At 36.7% G+C, this 15,876-nt stretch overlaps 2 protein-coding genes across 7 annotated transcripts; one reads left to right on the plus strand and one right to left on the minus strand.

Moving 5' to 3' along the window:
• The first annotated feature begins 1,392 nt into the window (after window positions 1-1,392).
• Window positions 1,393-10,689, plus strand: cdk5rap3 (CDK5 regulatory subunit associated protein 3). 5 transcript variants are annotated; one of them, XR_013819301.1, is made up of 16 exons: window positions 1,421-1,545; window positions 1,865-1,913; window positions 2,048-2,179; window positions 2,312-2,412; window positions 2,744-2,792; window positions 2,890-3,068; window positions 3,147-3,283; window positions 3,756-3,900; window positions 4,307-4,414; window positions 4,501-4,582; window positions 6,352-6,440; window positions 6,524-6,729; window positions 6,905-7,076; window positions 7,381-7,515; window positions 9,337-9,443; window positions 9,676-10,610. XR_013819301.1 is itself a non-coding variant. In XM_079852094.1 (14 exons), the coding sequence occupies exons 1-14, from the start codon at window positions 1,540-1,542 to the stop codon at window positions 7,444-7,446; spliced, it is 1,521 nt and encodes a 506-aa protein (XP_079708220.1). In that variant the 5' UTR covers window positions 1,393-1,539; the 3' UTR covers window positions 7,447-7,843. The 5 variants fall into 5 exon arrangements, 2 of the variants coding, with proteins under 2 accessions (XP_079708220.1, XP_079708221.1); XR_013819302.1 differs by having other exon boundaries at window positions 10,287-10,596; XR_013819300.1 differs by having other exon boundaries at window positions 9,337-10,689.
• LOC307147385 (BEN domain-containing protein 6) lies at window positions 10,627-14,802 on the minus strand. 2 transcript variants are annotated; one of them, XM_079852096.1, is made up of 7 exons: window positions 14,021-14,802; window positions 13,810-13,905; window positions 12,864-12,929; window positions 12,645-12,750; window positions 12,308-12,564; window positions 11,368-11,554; window positions 10,683-11,276 (listed from the first exon to the last, which is right to left on the minus strand). In XM_079852096.1, exons 1-7 carry the CDS (start codon window positions 14,105-14,107, stop codon window positions 11,095-11,097), a joined length of 981 nt encoding a protein of 326 aa, XP_079708222.1. In that variant the 5' UTR covers window positions 14,108-14,802; the 3' UTR covers window positions 10,683-11,094. The 2 variants fall into 2 exon arrangements, with proteins under 2 accessions (XP_079708223.1, XP_079708222.1); XM_079852097.1 differs by lacking the exons at window positions 13,810-13,905; window positions 14,021-14,802 and adding an exon at window positions 13,534-13,614 and having other exon boundaries at window positions 10,627-11,276.
• Between the last annotated feature and the right edge of the window lie 1,074 nt (window positions 14,803-15,876).

A 15,876-nucleotide genomic window follows, 5' to 3' on the forward strand; every position in this document is an offset into this window, starting at 1 on the left:
TCAAATAAAACTGAGGAAAGAGCTGGATATTTACCATAAATTTTTGCACACAAAACGTGTATGTTGAAATAGCCTACATTATGAAGTCTGCAAGCAGAATTGTACAGTGCTGTACAATAGAAAATCAACACGTCTGATGCTGCAAGAAAAGCTGAAATTACTATTCCATGCTGTAATTATCCATCGCCAGTTCTGTTTATGAGTATAAAAGAATGTTATTTTTTTGTGTTTCGGTTTCAGTTAGGTTGTGTGTGTGTGTTTTCTTTTCTTTTTCTCAGTTGGGTTTACTGTATTGAAACACAGATGTCAATATAAAGGAAGTCGCGCCATCTAGTGGTCTTTTTTTTTACAGAACAAATAGCCTAGGCTGCATACAGTACATGAACAGGTATTTTACACCTCAGGTTAAGTGCAGGCATCTTGGTGCTTAGACCTCAACAATCATAATCAATTAACACCACTTTTGCTAAAGCACTAGCAGTACACATAAGGTGGTGTAAAATATCCACAAGTAAAATACCGTAATAGATATACTGTCTTACAAAAACACATACAGTAGCCTAGTAAAGTGAACACAGACCAATAACTGAGGCATCTGGGTGCATCCCTCATCTTCCACAGCCACTGTCTTTCAGAAAATGTAGCCTAGCTCTAGTCGTGGAAATTCACAGAAAAAAAAGAAGAAAAAACTGCTGTCCTGGTCCATTATACAGCCAAAATGATTTGAGGCAGACTGCAGGTTGTCCACAGTATTTGTAACGGTTTTCAGCGATACATTTCTAACATTTCTAATGTGTTTAGATTAGAAACAAATCTCTGAATTGCATATACACGGACTTTAAAACTCTAAGCATTAAAAATATGGCAGGCTACTTTTATTTTTGTTTCTGGATAAAACATTTAGCGTCGAAGTTGGCAATATATTCAAGATATAAATGATCAAATGTTTTTTTATCAGAACAACTGCTGTTTGTCGTTTGGTCAAAGGATAAGTCATTTCAGGTTTACCTTCTGAAAAGGGAAATAAATTTGTTTTTTTCTTTAATAATAATTAGTTCATATCAAAATTATCATGAAAAAAAAAAAATAGTTTATCCCCAAACTATTTTAATAATATGACATGTTTTATTGAAGGATATTTTCTGAAATGGAAATAATTATTTTACAAACATTTTAGAAATGAGTTTGAAGCCTTGTGAATGTGATATATAATAACATTTAAATTATTAACCATTGAAACAGTGAATTTTGGAACATACATAACTGTAAAAGAAAAAGTATGGTAACTTTGCTAAGAGCTGTAGTGACTATTATTTTGGCGTTACAAGGAAGTGATTAACGGCTGCTCTATGCGTGTAGTTCATTGGTCTGTCAGCAGACGGTGCTTTTGACATAGTAGTATCGCGTGCGCTGATTGGTCAGTTGTGTATGTACGTGTCAGAGGAAATGTAAACTTGAGCTGCGTCTCATCGGTTTGATGTACAAGCATGGAGTCGTTTTAGTTATTCTTTTAGCAAAATAACGACAATAACGGTTGCAATGGAGGTAAAAAAAAAAGAAGAAGAACATTCTCTGGTTAAAATTTAATCTCACTGTTTTTTCTTGGTCTTGTACTTGTGTAAAGAAAAGTCAACATGCTTGTAGACACTGGCAAGCTGTCAAAATCATTTTAAAGAATATTATTGCGTATCATTGCATAGTTCTGTTCCTTTGTTAATATAAATACTGCATTATTTACTTGCTTTTCACCTGTATTTTTCTTAGTTTTTCCAGTAAGATTATAACATCATAATAATGTGCAAAAAGTTGATGTGATTGTTATTACAATGTGTATAATTTACCTTTGTTATTAAAATCCATTTAGCAGAACATCCAGAATCTCCCTATTGACATCCAAACCACTAAACTCTTGGGTAAGGGATACATGCATTTATGCATATTTACACATTCTTATGCATATGGTTTGTAGTGATATTGCTTGTATAAATGCACATATTGCATAAAGATGTATTTAATATTTTGCCTTTGTCTCGTCTCCATCATTCAGACTGGTTGGTGGATCGAAGGCACTGCACGCTGAAATGGCAAAGTGCAGTTATGACCATTAGAGAGAAAATAAATGCTGCCATTCAGGATATGCCAGAAAATGAGGAGATCAAACAACTGCTCTCTGGCTCATGTAAAACTTAATAATAATAATAATAATAATAATAATAATAATACAATCATATTTCATTTTGTTTGTACGACTGTCATCTGTATTTTATTTCTTTTTAGGTATGTCCATACTCATTTATTGTTGCTTTTACAGATATTCACTATTTCCATTGCTTACAAATAATTGAAAAATTGAAAGGAACAGAAGCATCCACCAAAAATATTTTTGGCAGATATTCATCACAAAGGATGAAGGTGATGATGCATCTCTCGGCTGTTTAGTTTTCTTTTAATGTGTAATTTTCTCTTTATATTGTATATATAATAATAAAAAATAATAATATATGCTGCACAGTGTTATTTTAGTTTTATAATAGTTTTATTAATATTTCGAATTAGCTTTAAGTTTTTAGCTTTAGAATTGAATTTTTAAGTAATTTTGTTTTTGTGCTTTTGTCATTTTATTCGTTTATATATATATATATATATATATTTATACTTTTTTTTCATTTTTTTTCAGTTTTAGTTTTAATTTATTTCTAGTTAATAATTGTATTTATGTATTTATTTATTTAAACATAAACAGGACTGGCAAGAGATAGTGTCCATGTATGAAAAAGACAATGTCTATTTAGGTAAGAAATTTATTTGAGACAAAATTTACTTTTTTTTTTTTTTTTTCAAGTTACACAACCATTGACATTATTGTGTGTGTGGTTTTTTTAACCCCAGCTGAAGTGGCCAGTATATTGATTCGTAGTGTAAGCTATGAAGGTCCTGCTCTAAGGAAGCAGGTGTCTAAAGCTCAGCAGCTTCAGCAGGAACTGAGCCGACGAGAACTGGAGTGTCAGAGTGGGGCCGCCGACATGAGAGAACGCTATTACGCTGCCTGTAAACAGTATGGGATAAGGGTGAGTCAACAATTCATTTTATTTTCAGTTATTCTAAGTTCAAAAGTATTTACACGTACTATATGACATATTTCACAGGGGGAAAATGTGGCAAGGGAGATACAAGCCCTGGTTAAAGATCTGCCTGTAGTTTTAGAAGAAACTGGCAAAAAAGCAGCCTGTCTGAAGGAAGCTATAGAGTTTTACTCAGTCTTCACAAACTTTGCCAGTGACTGGTGAGTGTAACTTCCTGTCATTTCTAATATTGCATAAGTAAAGGCCTGTTCACACCAAGGACAATAACTATATAGTTCTAAAAATCTTTCGAAATACTGTATAAAAGAATAGCAGAGTCCACACCACAACTATAACAATAAGTGCACAGAAAAGGATATCGTTGGAATCACTTTCAGAGTGATTTTTTTCCAGCTGATGAACGATAAAAACATTGACAGCCAATCAGAATCCATCCTGCTTTAAAGAGCTCTAGCATTTAAAGTGGCAGACGACATAACCGCAGAATAAACAGAACTTTATCATGCGTTGTTGTGAACACTAATATACTTATCTTAATAGTTATTGTTCTTAAAGCTGGTGAACTTTATATACCTGCATTCAAGCTTTTGATTGATCTCCAACATAAACCTTATAATGTTGTAATTATAGGGATGTAAGTGTGAGCTTGTAATATTTGACTTCCTTTTTCAGGTCTGAGGTTGTTTTGCCCATGCTGAGGTTTGTCCAGAACAAGGGGAACACTACTTTATATGAGTGGAAGACAGGAAATGTGCCCACGGTTGTAGAGAGACCTGTAATGGAGGAAGCCCCACCTGATGTTGTCACAGAGGAGACGGTAAGAGGAGACTAACATGACTCCAGGTTTGGGATTTAAAGTGGACATGAAACAAAAGTCGCGATAGTATTTTCTTCCCTTTTGTGACTTGTGATTTTGTCCACTGGGATGCTGTGTGGTCTGCTTTTGCTGTGATCTCATGTGAGTGACAGGTTGTTGAGAATAGAAGAGATGTTGTTGCAAGAGGGAGGGGAAGTTATTTTTATGAAAGATTACGAGGGCACATTAATTTTTCAGTAAATTATATGCACGGATAAATCATAAATACGGCAATATTCCATAAAAAAAAAGAATTGCCTATTTAGATTTCATGGTGACTTTAAGTGTTTCTAGGACATCTGTAAATTAAAGCAAACAAGGGATCCATGTTTTAACTATATTTATCTGTAATTCTTGCTTTGTGCAGATTGACTGGGGTGACCTTGGCGGCGGTGCTGGTACTGAAGAGGTTAATTTTGGGATCTCTGTTGAGGATGGTGTGGACTGGGGTATTAGTCTTGAGTCTGGCACTGAGGTATGTACTTAGCACAAATATTAAGATTATAACATTTTCAAACCCCTCATGATATGGAATTAACACATTCTACCAATCAACGTTAGGAAACAGTTGCGGGTGGTATCGACTGGGGAGAAGCTGAATCTACTCCTGTGGAAATCGAAGTTGTGGATGTGGGCACAGACTGTAAGTGTTGGGATTGACTGTAGTGATTGGAAGTTCGGATCATTTTACTGACTCTCTTGTTCGATCTCGTTCATCAAAATGAACAAATCTTTTTTCAAGTCATTTCGTTCATTTATGGGGCTTTAAATGTTATACTTTTAACAGGCAAATTCCCCGAACACATCCACCTACGCAATCTTGATCATATTCTGAATTAAGAAATCATTATAATGCAGTCATAAATAATTTACAGGGAACATAAATAATTACTTTACCCTTCATTTGTCACGTGACAGACGCAATGAACACCTGATCACTACTTGACTTAAATTAACTATTGATGTGTGTACATGAACATTGAGAATTTATGTTATACATTTTGGGGTCAGTAGGTTTTCTAAAAAAAAATTTAATACTTTTATTTAGCAAAGATGTGGCTGTAAAGACATTTAGAATATTACAATTTCTTTTTAAAAATAAAGGTTGTTCCTTTGAACTTTCTATTAATCTAAGAATTGTAAAAAAATAAATAAAAAAAAATAAGAATTCAACAAAAAATATTTAGCTGTACAACTGTTTTCAACATTGATAATAATAATGTTTCTTGAGAGCCAAATCAGCATATATGTTAGAATGATTTCCAAAGGATCATGTGACACTGAAGACTGGAGCAATGCTGAAAATTGAGATTTGTCATCTCAGGAATGAATGACATTTTAAAATATGTTGAAATAGAAAAGTTGTTTCTGCTTACTGTATTTTTTGAACAAATAATTGCTTCCTTGGCAAACATGAGACTTTTTTCAAAAACATTTTTATTTATTTAACTTATTTTTCATCCCAAAATGTTTGAATGGTAGTGTATGTTTAAATTAGAATAAATGAGTTTCAGTGCTTAATAAAAATAAAAAAAATCACAAAGAGCTAATTATTTTAACGTGAGATCTGGAATTGGTTCTAAGCAGGCACATTAAAACATATTCATCCATTCTGTAAAAATCAGTTGTGCAGAAGACAACACTCCAAGGACTGCAAATTTGATCTGAGCCTGGTTGTAGGTCTCAGTACTTTTACTTTTGCAGGTCACTTATTCTTAATTGTTTTTGTCTAGGTTTGTTTTATTATGCAGTAATAACAAATTACTTAATAAATAAATAAATAAGTATAATAAATAATTAATAAATAAGTAATAAACTGCAGTAGATGTGAAAGATATGAATAAAAATGATAATAATTCAGCGAGCGCACATACCTGTATTTATTTCCTGTTTTCGGTCGAAGTCCACAGTAGTTGATTGTCGAGTTCACGTGCGTGATCATAGGTAACTAACTAACTGCGCAAACTCGACAATCAACTACTGTGGACTTCGACCGAAAACAGGAAATAAATACAGGTATGTGCGCTGGCTGAATTATTATCATTTTTATTCATATCTTTCACATCTACTGCAGTCAGATTCACCGTGTTCACTCTGAAGGAATCACTCACATGGCTGGGCACTTGTAATGACACATCAAGGATGTTAAGAGGCTAAAAGCAGGTTTAAAACTTGCCCCATTGAAGTCAACAGGGTGCAAATTTTAAAAAGAGGATAACACGGTGTAGGCAACACTAATTTTTGTCGTTGTTCTCTGTATTGACAGCACTCCAAATTTACAAAAAAATTAGCTCAATGTTAAAATTGACCGGAGTTCTCCTTTAAGTTTAAATTAAATATGTATCTGCCATGTAATAGCCGGTGATGCTGAATTTGCAATAAACTCAAATACTACTACTACTACTTTTACAGGTCCTGATGGTGTTGCCAGAGGTGAAGATGCTCTTTCTCTTCTGGAAAACTCAGAGACACGTGTCCAGTTCATAAATGAGCTGATGGAGGTACAGCTGCTCATTCTTACAAGTATTAGACAGAATGTTTCATTTTAACCAAACTTTTTTTCTTCTTTTTTTCTATGGGTTAGTTGGAAATGTTCCTGTGTCAGCGGCTCAGTGAGATGCACGAAGGAGGTGACTTAGTGGCCATGAGTCAGTTCCAGCTCGCTCCCTCAGTAATCCAGGTCCAGACTCCCGAGCGTGTGCAGGCCATGCTGGCAGAGGTGCGTGACCTGCAGAATGGGCTCACCTCAGTACGAATGCAGCATCTCTTCATGATCCAAGCATCACCACGGTAATTATACCCTTTCAAACCTTTCTCATGCAGAAATGCACTTCATATCTTTCATCTCTCAGCCAATATTACCACTTACCTTTTAAAAAATACTTAATGTTGTTCAAGAACATGATGGAGCTGAAATCTTGCAGTCAGATAATTATAAATCTGGTGTTGTGTGTGTTCGTGTCAGCTACGTGGAGCGTGTTTCCGAGTTACTGCGGCAGAAACTCAAGCAGGCTGATATCTTGGTGTTGAAGCGTGGCACGCTGGCTGAAAAGCGACAGGAGGCTTTGGAAGAACAGGCCAAGCTGGAGCCGCGCATTGATCTGCTGGCTGCGCGCACCAAGGAGCTCCAGAAACTGGTAAAGTAACTTGTTATAATGATTTGTTTGTTAAGGTTTATCATAATGCATTTGATGTATTACACAATGATGTTGCTACTTCCTCTTTTACTTTATCTCTGCACATGTTTTTACCTCACATGTTCACACTCCTCCCTACTTTGTAAAAATGAGCCGATGCTTGACAAGTGTGTTGAATGTAAAGAGAAATGAGATTAATAGAGCACAAAAGCTTCATGGTGGACATAACATTTACTGAAAATGAATTCCTGGACTGTCTGAGAATACATAGAAAGCTTCCTCTTTGTCTGTCTCTCACACACAGATTGAAGCTGACATCTCAAAAAGATACAACAACCGTCCTGTCAACCTCATGGGAGTTCATGTGTGACCAAGAAGAGTATTTACACGCTGCACAGATGTATCATTTCATAAATAAAATGTCTCTCATTTAAATAAGGTGGGTAATTGTTTTGTGGCGGTTCCTTTTTATGGTGGAATAAAATTGTTGCAATCACAGCACCTTGAATATTCGAAGGCGGCTGTAAATAACTTGCGCTTGCACAGCTGGCCTCATTTATTTGAAGTGCTGATTTCAGTAAATGAACTGTCTTAAGAAGCCAACATTTAAATATACAATTGCTAATCCTATTTTTTGTAAAGAACAAGCACACAGCGCCTTCCGTGAATAGGGTACAGAAGGGCATCAAATCTGTTAGTGTTTAAACAAAAATGTTTGTACATGTACAATACAGTAATAAACATAATAAAAAAATGAATGAAATATTAAATTGCTGAACTATTATTTAAAAACAGGACAGGAATGCAAATTTACCGGTCACTTAAGCAAGGGTTACTTAAGTTTGGAAAAAAATGCTGGTTTGTAGATGTTGGCCTATGCTCCTATGCTTGTAGATGTTGGCCTATTGTCCAGTCATTTTAAGCCAAAATGGGGGTCAACCTTGAACAAATTGCAACAGAAGCAAACTCAACTGATTTTGTATCCTCAATATGTTCTGAGTAAGGGGGAAAAAAGCCCCGAAGAATCCCATTAGGGGAAAGTTTCGAAAAAGACCCAAATACAGTATAGCCTATTCATACGCCTATTCATTCAGTGAATAGGGTAAAAATTGTAACCTTTAGATATCACCATGAAAATTAATGAGTTGATTACTTACATCGAGACAAACAAAAAATGTATTACAAGTTTTTTTAAATTGTTTAAATTGTTAAATTGTTAACATGGACAAATGGTGCATAATCTAATTACGTATATGTGCTAATTTGCATAAATACCACAACAGATCTAAATATTGGGTATAGCCAGGTGAAAATGTGTTGTTGAATCTTGTTGACATATAACACTACAATACTTAATGTTAAGGTCTGAATGGAAGCCATTTCGGCTACCCATGAGCATTAATACATAGAGGCAGGAAGAAGTACTTTAGAAACCAGCCTTTATTAATTTTTAAGAGACTGGTTTTGGGGCTGGGTCCGTGGGACTGTTTCTGGGGGACGAGTCTGAGGGAAGAACAGGAGACAATGGAGAATGCAGAAGACAAAAGGTAGGCAAAATAAAAAGTGAATCCCCAGAAACAGTCCCACGGACCCAGCCCCAAACCCCATCTCTACAATAATAATTAATAAAGGCTGGTTTCTAAAGTACTTCTTCCTGCCTCTATGTATAATGCTCATGGGTAGCCTAAATGGGTTCCATTCAGACCTTAAGTATTTTACTGTTATATGTCAACAAGATTCAACAACACATTTTCACCTGGCTATACCCAATGTTTAGATCTGTTGTGGTATTTATGCAAATTAGCACATACGTAATTAGATTATGCACCATTTGTCCATGTTAACAAACATTTTCAAAAAACTTGAAATACATTTTTTGTTTGTCTTGATGTAAGTAATCAACTCAATAATTTTCATGGTGATATCTAAAGGTTAAAATGTTTACCCTATTCACGTAAGAAAAATAATGAATAGGCGTATGAATAGGCTATATTTGGGTCTTTTTCGAAACTTTCCCCTAATGGGATTCTTCTGGGCTTTTTTTGGCATATTGAGGATACAAAATCAGTTGAGTTTGCTTCTGTTGCAATTTGTTCAACCTTTTTTCATAAAATGACTGGACTACTATGCTTTGAGGTGGAATAGGCCAAAATCATTATTTTCTATTCATATGTTCAGCATATGTTCTATTCATGAAATAAATTCTGTGAGAAAATGTAACATTTTCCTCAAAAATATTAAGCAGCACAACTGTTTTCAGCATAAAAAGTCTGGAGCACCAAATCAGCATATTAGAATGATTTCTGAAGGATCATGTGACACTGAAGTTCTGAGTAATGGATGCTGGAATAAATCACATCAGCTTTGGTAAGCATAATAGACTTCTTTCAAAAACATTTAAAAAAAATCTTATTGACCCCAAGCTTTTGAAAAGTAGTGTACATAACCAAAAATGTTTTGAAAGAATTCCAGTTGCAAGTATTCTAACATATACAGTGAAATATTACAGCGTATGATTGTTATAAGAATTGCACCTCAAACTAAGTGAGTCTCCCTTGATGCTTTATTACCATGTTGTCTCTGTTTTGTCCTGGGGCAGCTGGTTAAATCACATGGCAAAAACACATTATGCTCACAAGATTGATGATCTAATGGACATAATCTTTGCACACCCCCTGCATCTAATGCAAGGAACAGTGAAGCATTACAGATCAATTTCAGACAAGTTTTAAAACACATTGGTATTGTAGACTTGGTGTCATTGATCATGGCGACATTCAACCAAGATAATATCCGTGGCTCATTCTCCCTTCAATGATTTGCAAAATGCACATGCAATCCATTCTTTTGTCTGTCTGCGCCTATCTCCTCCACTGTCTATGATGAAGCTATGATAAGTAGAGGGTGGCGCTCAGCCCGATCATTGCCTGTGCCATCAATCAGGCCAGACAGAACGCTGTTTACTGACACAGAAGCTTCAAAGAGCAGCCATTACAAAACACTTTGTTTTCCGCCCAGTCGACAAGAGCGGAATAACAAGACAAAGGTCCGTGCATTTTGCAAATATTCCACTGAAACATCATACTGATGATGAAATTAAGACTAAAATTGTCACTGGGTGACAGACCTAATCTCTTTTTTTTGGGGGGGGGGGGGCTAAAAGCTTTTTGCCTTTCATTTGTTTGTCAAAAAGCCCCCTCATCCCTGCAGCGGGCAGATGCTCTGAGGCGATGGCCAGGGTGAGACCCAGACTGCTGTGGCCCAGAAGACTGAGGTTGCCAAGACAACTGGCCCAGCACCCCTGCTGTTGTCACTCTGCCTGTGTCGCTCAGTCATTGATTCTCTCCATCTCACCAGCTCTCCACATGCAGCTTGTATTGTTCTCAATGGCCCTCATTGAGAAGGCATTGTACACGACAATACACCTACCAACTCTCCCACGTCCATTTCATAATGTCACACATTACTCACCAAAAACCATATTGAGCAAAACATCTTTAAATAAATAAAAGCTTGTACGAATAAGCATACCTCACCCATTTGTGTTTTTGCTATTTAATAACAAAAAACTACATACATAAAGCGGCTGTCGTATAGACAATACAACATCATCAAATAAAAAATACAATGTAAATAATGGTCACACCCTATGACCCTGTAACATCCTGAAATCCTACATCTGTTAAATACAAAGTATTAAAAAAAAACAGACGTTCACAGAGACACATCATTAATATCTAAACATCTCGATATCTAAGCGTCAACTGTGCTTGTAGCAGCCAGAGGCCTTTGTGAATGCAACATTTGGATTTATCTGGAATCGCTGATTTGCACTTTCGCATCAGTAACGGCACAACCTTCAGCAGCCGAACGACTGCCACAAAAGATCATTGTGACTTTATTTGAAGACTATTGTCAATGCACATCAATTTCACTAGAGTCCAGGACTTTTAATCGTAAGTAACACAGAATAAGGCTAATTTAATGGAGAACACACAACTGATAATAACCGTATGTTTTAATTCTGGTCGATCATATCTAAGTGGGACATGGGGCTAAGTAGATTGAGACCTCTCGACTCGTATTGGCTTGAGAGCGAAGGTTTCTTCCTCAAACTCTTGGCTTCGTTTTGCAGTTTCTGTCGGATGTAGCCCTTGATCTCTGCGTCGGTCTTAACAGGAAAGAAATACCGAACTGTTCCTGTATGGGAAATGTTTCAGGAAATTAGGTATAATACATTTGTGCAAGTGTAAGTTTTAACACCGATCAAAATGACTGAAAAGCATCTTACTCAGGACTTCCTGGACCTCTTCGGTGGGCAGAGCAGGCTTGGGTTTGCCCTTTTTGTTGAACACGACTCCAGATATGGAGTGAGATGCCAGGCATTCTCTCTCATAGAGTCCACGGAGCAGGTCGTTAGTCAGTTTTTGGGCAGTGGTGCCTGTGTTACACCTCTCCAAAAGGTCAGGAGTGATAAACTGAGAGGAAAAAAACCCAACTATATTTTCTGTTTAAAAACTGCTGCTATGCATGTCAACAATAAAATAAATATATGTAGTGTCACACGTCTCTGACGCGGAGACCTGGAGCACTAAACTTCAGCACAAGACTGTAACATTTTTTTTTTTTTATCTTTCTCAAGCCAGAATATTTTGAAGAAAAACAGCCACATTTTGGGCACTTTTGATCCATGTAGAGCACTTGCTGCAGTAAAACAGCGCAGACATTCTAAAACGCTTAATGGGAAAAACACTTAAAGTGGCTTGATGTATTAAAACAGTGATATTAAAAGAAAGATCCAATCAAATTCAGTATGCACCTTATTGATGATGCATGATACCATATACAGGCAAGCAGATGAACCCAGAATTTTTATGCAAATGTGCAAAATGGTTAAGCGTTTTTCCGTATAATGGTTTTCAATGAAAAAAGCTTAACAAGAAACTGTGTTGCATTTATATTCTGGGTTTGCCTGTGCATAGTATGCATCATCAATAAGGTGCATATTAAATTTGGTCTTTTAATATCACTGTCTTACTACATTAGTACTTAACACAAACCTGGTAAAAAATAACTGGCAGTCAATGGAGGAAAGCCTTGTTTTGCCCTCCAGGTAGGCATTCCTATAAAGGTGTGACGTCATCTCATATACACACACATAACTCAATCGGTTGTTTAGGGATAGTTTTTATTTGTTGCACAACACAATCTGACTAACTCATATAGCCTACCTCTGTGAAGAGTCCATCCTTCAGAGCATTCTGAGTGGTCTCATGAGGTTTCTGTGGTCCTTGGCCCTGATTCAGCCATTGTCCATTCACAACAGCTGGAGGAGAGCGCACATCTGGTATCACAGCATCCGCCTCGGCAGGTGATTGTGCCGTGCCTCGAGAAACCGGGGTCCCGAGAGAGGGCCTGTTGTTCCCGTTTGACCACACTTGGGTCTTCTCGATCAGCGTTTCCAGGTTTCTTGCTAGCTTTCCACATGCTGTAGTGCGTAAATTGAATGTTAAGATTTGATTCATTCAATTCATCATCAAATACCTAGCAGAAACAAACAATATTGACCTGTAAGGCACCTAAGTTGTTCCTTCATGTCCTCCATTTCCCTCTGCATGCACAAGACCATGGCAATGAGCTCCTTCTTCGAATAGGACTGTAAATAATGAGCCTCCTGCCACCATAAAAGTACACAAGCTCAAGTCTAGAAGTAAATGTCTTGCAAGCAAACAAGCAAGTCAACAAGCAAATGTCTTGAATACTGAACACAAGTGACTCTCATCCTACCTCAGACTCAGAAGCAGGAGGACTGTCCGTGTAGAGGTCTGCGGAAGAACAATCCAGCTCATTAACCTGTCATGACAAGAAAGAGTCCTAATATTTTCTATTTACCCAGTCAGTTGTCATTGGTAATTATACAACAGTTCATTTCGGTCCTCAAAACTGATTGCATTTGACAACAAGGAACAGGTTTTGAAAGTCAAAGCGTGGATGTTTCCTCTCATTTCTTGACCATTTAGACTGAAGCTAGTCACAGCTGACAAGCACCCAAAACCCCACTGAAACCAACTATGGGAGACTAAAAGACCAGCAAAACAACTTGGGCCGATTTAAGACTTTGTCAGCAAAGTTAGCCATTATTGTATAAAAAAAATAAACATAAAAATGTAAAGCTTCTGAATGTCCTTAAAATATTTAAATGAGAACTCATATCGTGGCTTCCCAACAGTCACAATGCTGGTATTTTCCATGGTATTTCCACTTTTTCCAAGTACCATGGTACGTTTTAAAAAGGGTACCAAAGGAAGATGGTTTCAAACTTTGTAAAGTTTCACATTTCAAAACTTTTAACTGGCTGGCGAGTTTTTACTTGGAAAATGAAAGGGAGTACTGGGCTTTAGTTGTGCATAGCGCCTGGTGAGCTTTCGATCAAATGGTGTATTGTACCATGCTTTACCCCATTGTTCTTCATTAACGGACAGGCATGGCCGCCTGCCCTGCCTCACACCACTCCTGCAGGATAGGAAAGCGTTCAATCTATCGCTTTACGGTGCGAAAAGTGCAGCAGTAAACCAACAACAGTCAATTATGGGTTAGATTGCGTAAAATGCTTATAACAGCCGACGTGGAACAACTGAGAGAATCATAAGCGAAATATTTCGCTGTCCGCCTCCTCCGTCGAAATGCATCAAAAACAACGATTAAACACAAATAATGACGAAAAAGCCCAAACCTTCATGTCTAACTTCTGAAGCCCGGCGTCGGATGAGCTATTTTCTTCTGCTTTTTCTTTGGAGGGATACATTTTTCTTCGTTTCTGTGAACCGTTCTGTTGGACAGTCGGGTTGACATAATACTAATTATTCTTTTGGGATCAAACATATGCCATTAACAGTTACAAACAAATAATGAGACTTAAAACACGTTTCCGTCGATCATCTTACACTGAAGCAGTCCGGTTTTTGTTCCTCTTCCTCATCCTCTTCATTTTCGTAATCAAGAATTCGCTGCGCTTTTGTTTTCCTTCTCATTTCTCTCCCATTATTTTATTTGCGAGCGAGAAAAAGAGGCTCCACTCTGCCTAATGCAGTTACGCTGTATTAGACTAAAACAACACTATCGCTCTCCCTGAGCTGCAGATCTACTACAGATGCCGACAACTATGTTCCTGGCGATTGTTCTACTTCAGCTCAAATACTTGTGTCAATCCATGGAAGGACAGCACTTTCCCGAGAAATGACAGGGAACACATTTGAGGCTAACGCACCGTAGCGTAACGTGGCACGAGCTCGAGTCCCGTCTAGATTCAATCTCCTCACAACAACAGGAAATCCTTTGCATTTTTTTTTTATTTTTTTTTACCATGGTAACCTTAGTTTCTGCCAAAATACCATAGTGACTGCGGTAAAATTGTAATAAATCAATATACTTCTCTTTCAAGCAGTTCAAGAAGCTTTTAGAATATTTTTTTATTGATGACAATGGTGCCAAATTCTAAATTGTAGTAACAGTAAATGCAGTAATTATGTTATGTCTGCGGAAACTATGGTAACCATAGTAAATATTTATAAGGGGTGCTCTAATAACGCATGTTTCTCCTCGATAAGAAAAATATTGTAAACGCGCTTATAAACAAAAGGAAAAGGCATCTCCACCGACGATCTTTTACACGTTTACAGAGTAATTAGCCTGACAATTGAGAAAGTTAGATTCGTCGTCCAGTTTTAAGAGGGGTTTCCCGAAGCGTCAACAAAATAATTATAGTTTTCCCACAATAGCTCATCCTGTAACATTGAAATTCCTTTACAAAAAGCCTTTATGCTGTATTAATTTCAGGAACAAACTTGTTTCTTGTATTCTGAACATGATTTTAGAGTATTAATGCTTTAGTTTGGAGTATCCCATGTTCAATTAGAGCTTTCTGTATTTTGTAATTATTTGTAACCTACATTCACATGTCTTAAAATGAGTTCTCAAAGTCTCAGAGAGTCTTAAGCCTTGAAATAAATGCGCATAGATTGATTTGATAAGGTGATGGAAGAAACAGTAACACTATTTAGATCAATGCAGTCTCACAGATTAACTTCCAAGTATCAATAGTGTTTCCTAGAACAAAGACATTCTTTGAAATATTGACTGTCTGATCCAGTGGTGTCCAAATGAGAGCTTGACGTCTTACAGTCTCCAAATGACATTTCCATTTCCAAGATTTCTTTCTTTAGTAATGCTTTCCGCTTTTTCTTCTGCAACTCCTGACTAGTTCTGTTTTTGTTATAAGGCAATCGACTATGGTCAAACTTCAAAATGTAAGCATTCAGTGTCCCATTTCAAGAAACCACAGTGTAAAGTGAAAACTAATGTGCCCAAAAAGCTAATGAGCTTTTAAGAAAAACAAGATTTTTTTTTATCTCAGAGAGAGAGAGAGAGAGATATGCCATTCAATTATCTTTCCCACTACCTTTCAAGGCTGACTGACGCAAGCACTTGACACATAAGCATTTTTATATCTTTTGAAGAACAAAATAGCTGTATTTTAAAATTCTTCAAGCAAAAAAGAGAATGTTACGATATGGAGGAAGTTATTCGGTCTGACCATAGACTGTAAAAAAAATAGGGTCTGACTCTGACCTATGGCCTGTCAAACAAATCCAGGCCTGTCAAACACGTTCAATGAGCGCCATCCAGTGGCTAAAAGTAAACACATTTTTTATAGTAAATGATTTTATTGAGGTAAGTTGTGTTTAAAGTGTTTTCATTTAATACAGTTTATTGATTACAATGTCGTTTTTTGTATAAGTTA

Source organism: Squalius cephalus, assembly GCF_949319135.1.
Source record: "Squalius cephalus genome assembly, chromosome: 19".
Lineage (NCBI taxonomy): Eukaryota > Metazoa > Chordata > Actinopteri > Cypriniformes > Leuciscidae > Squalius > Squalius cephalus.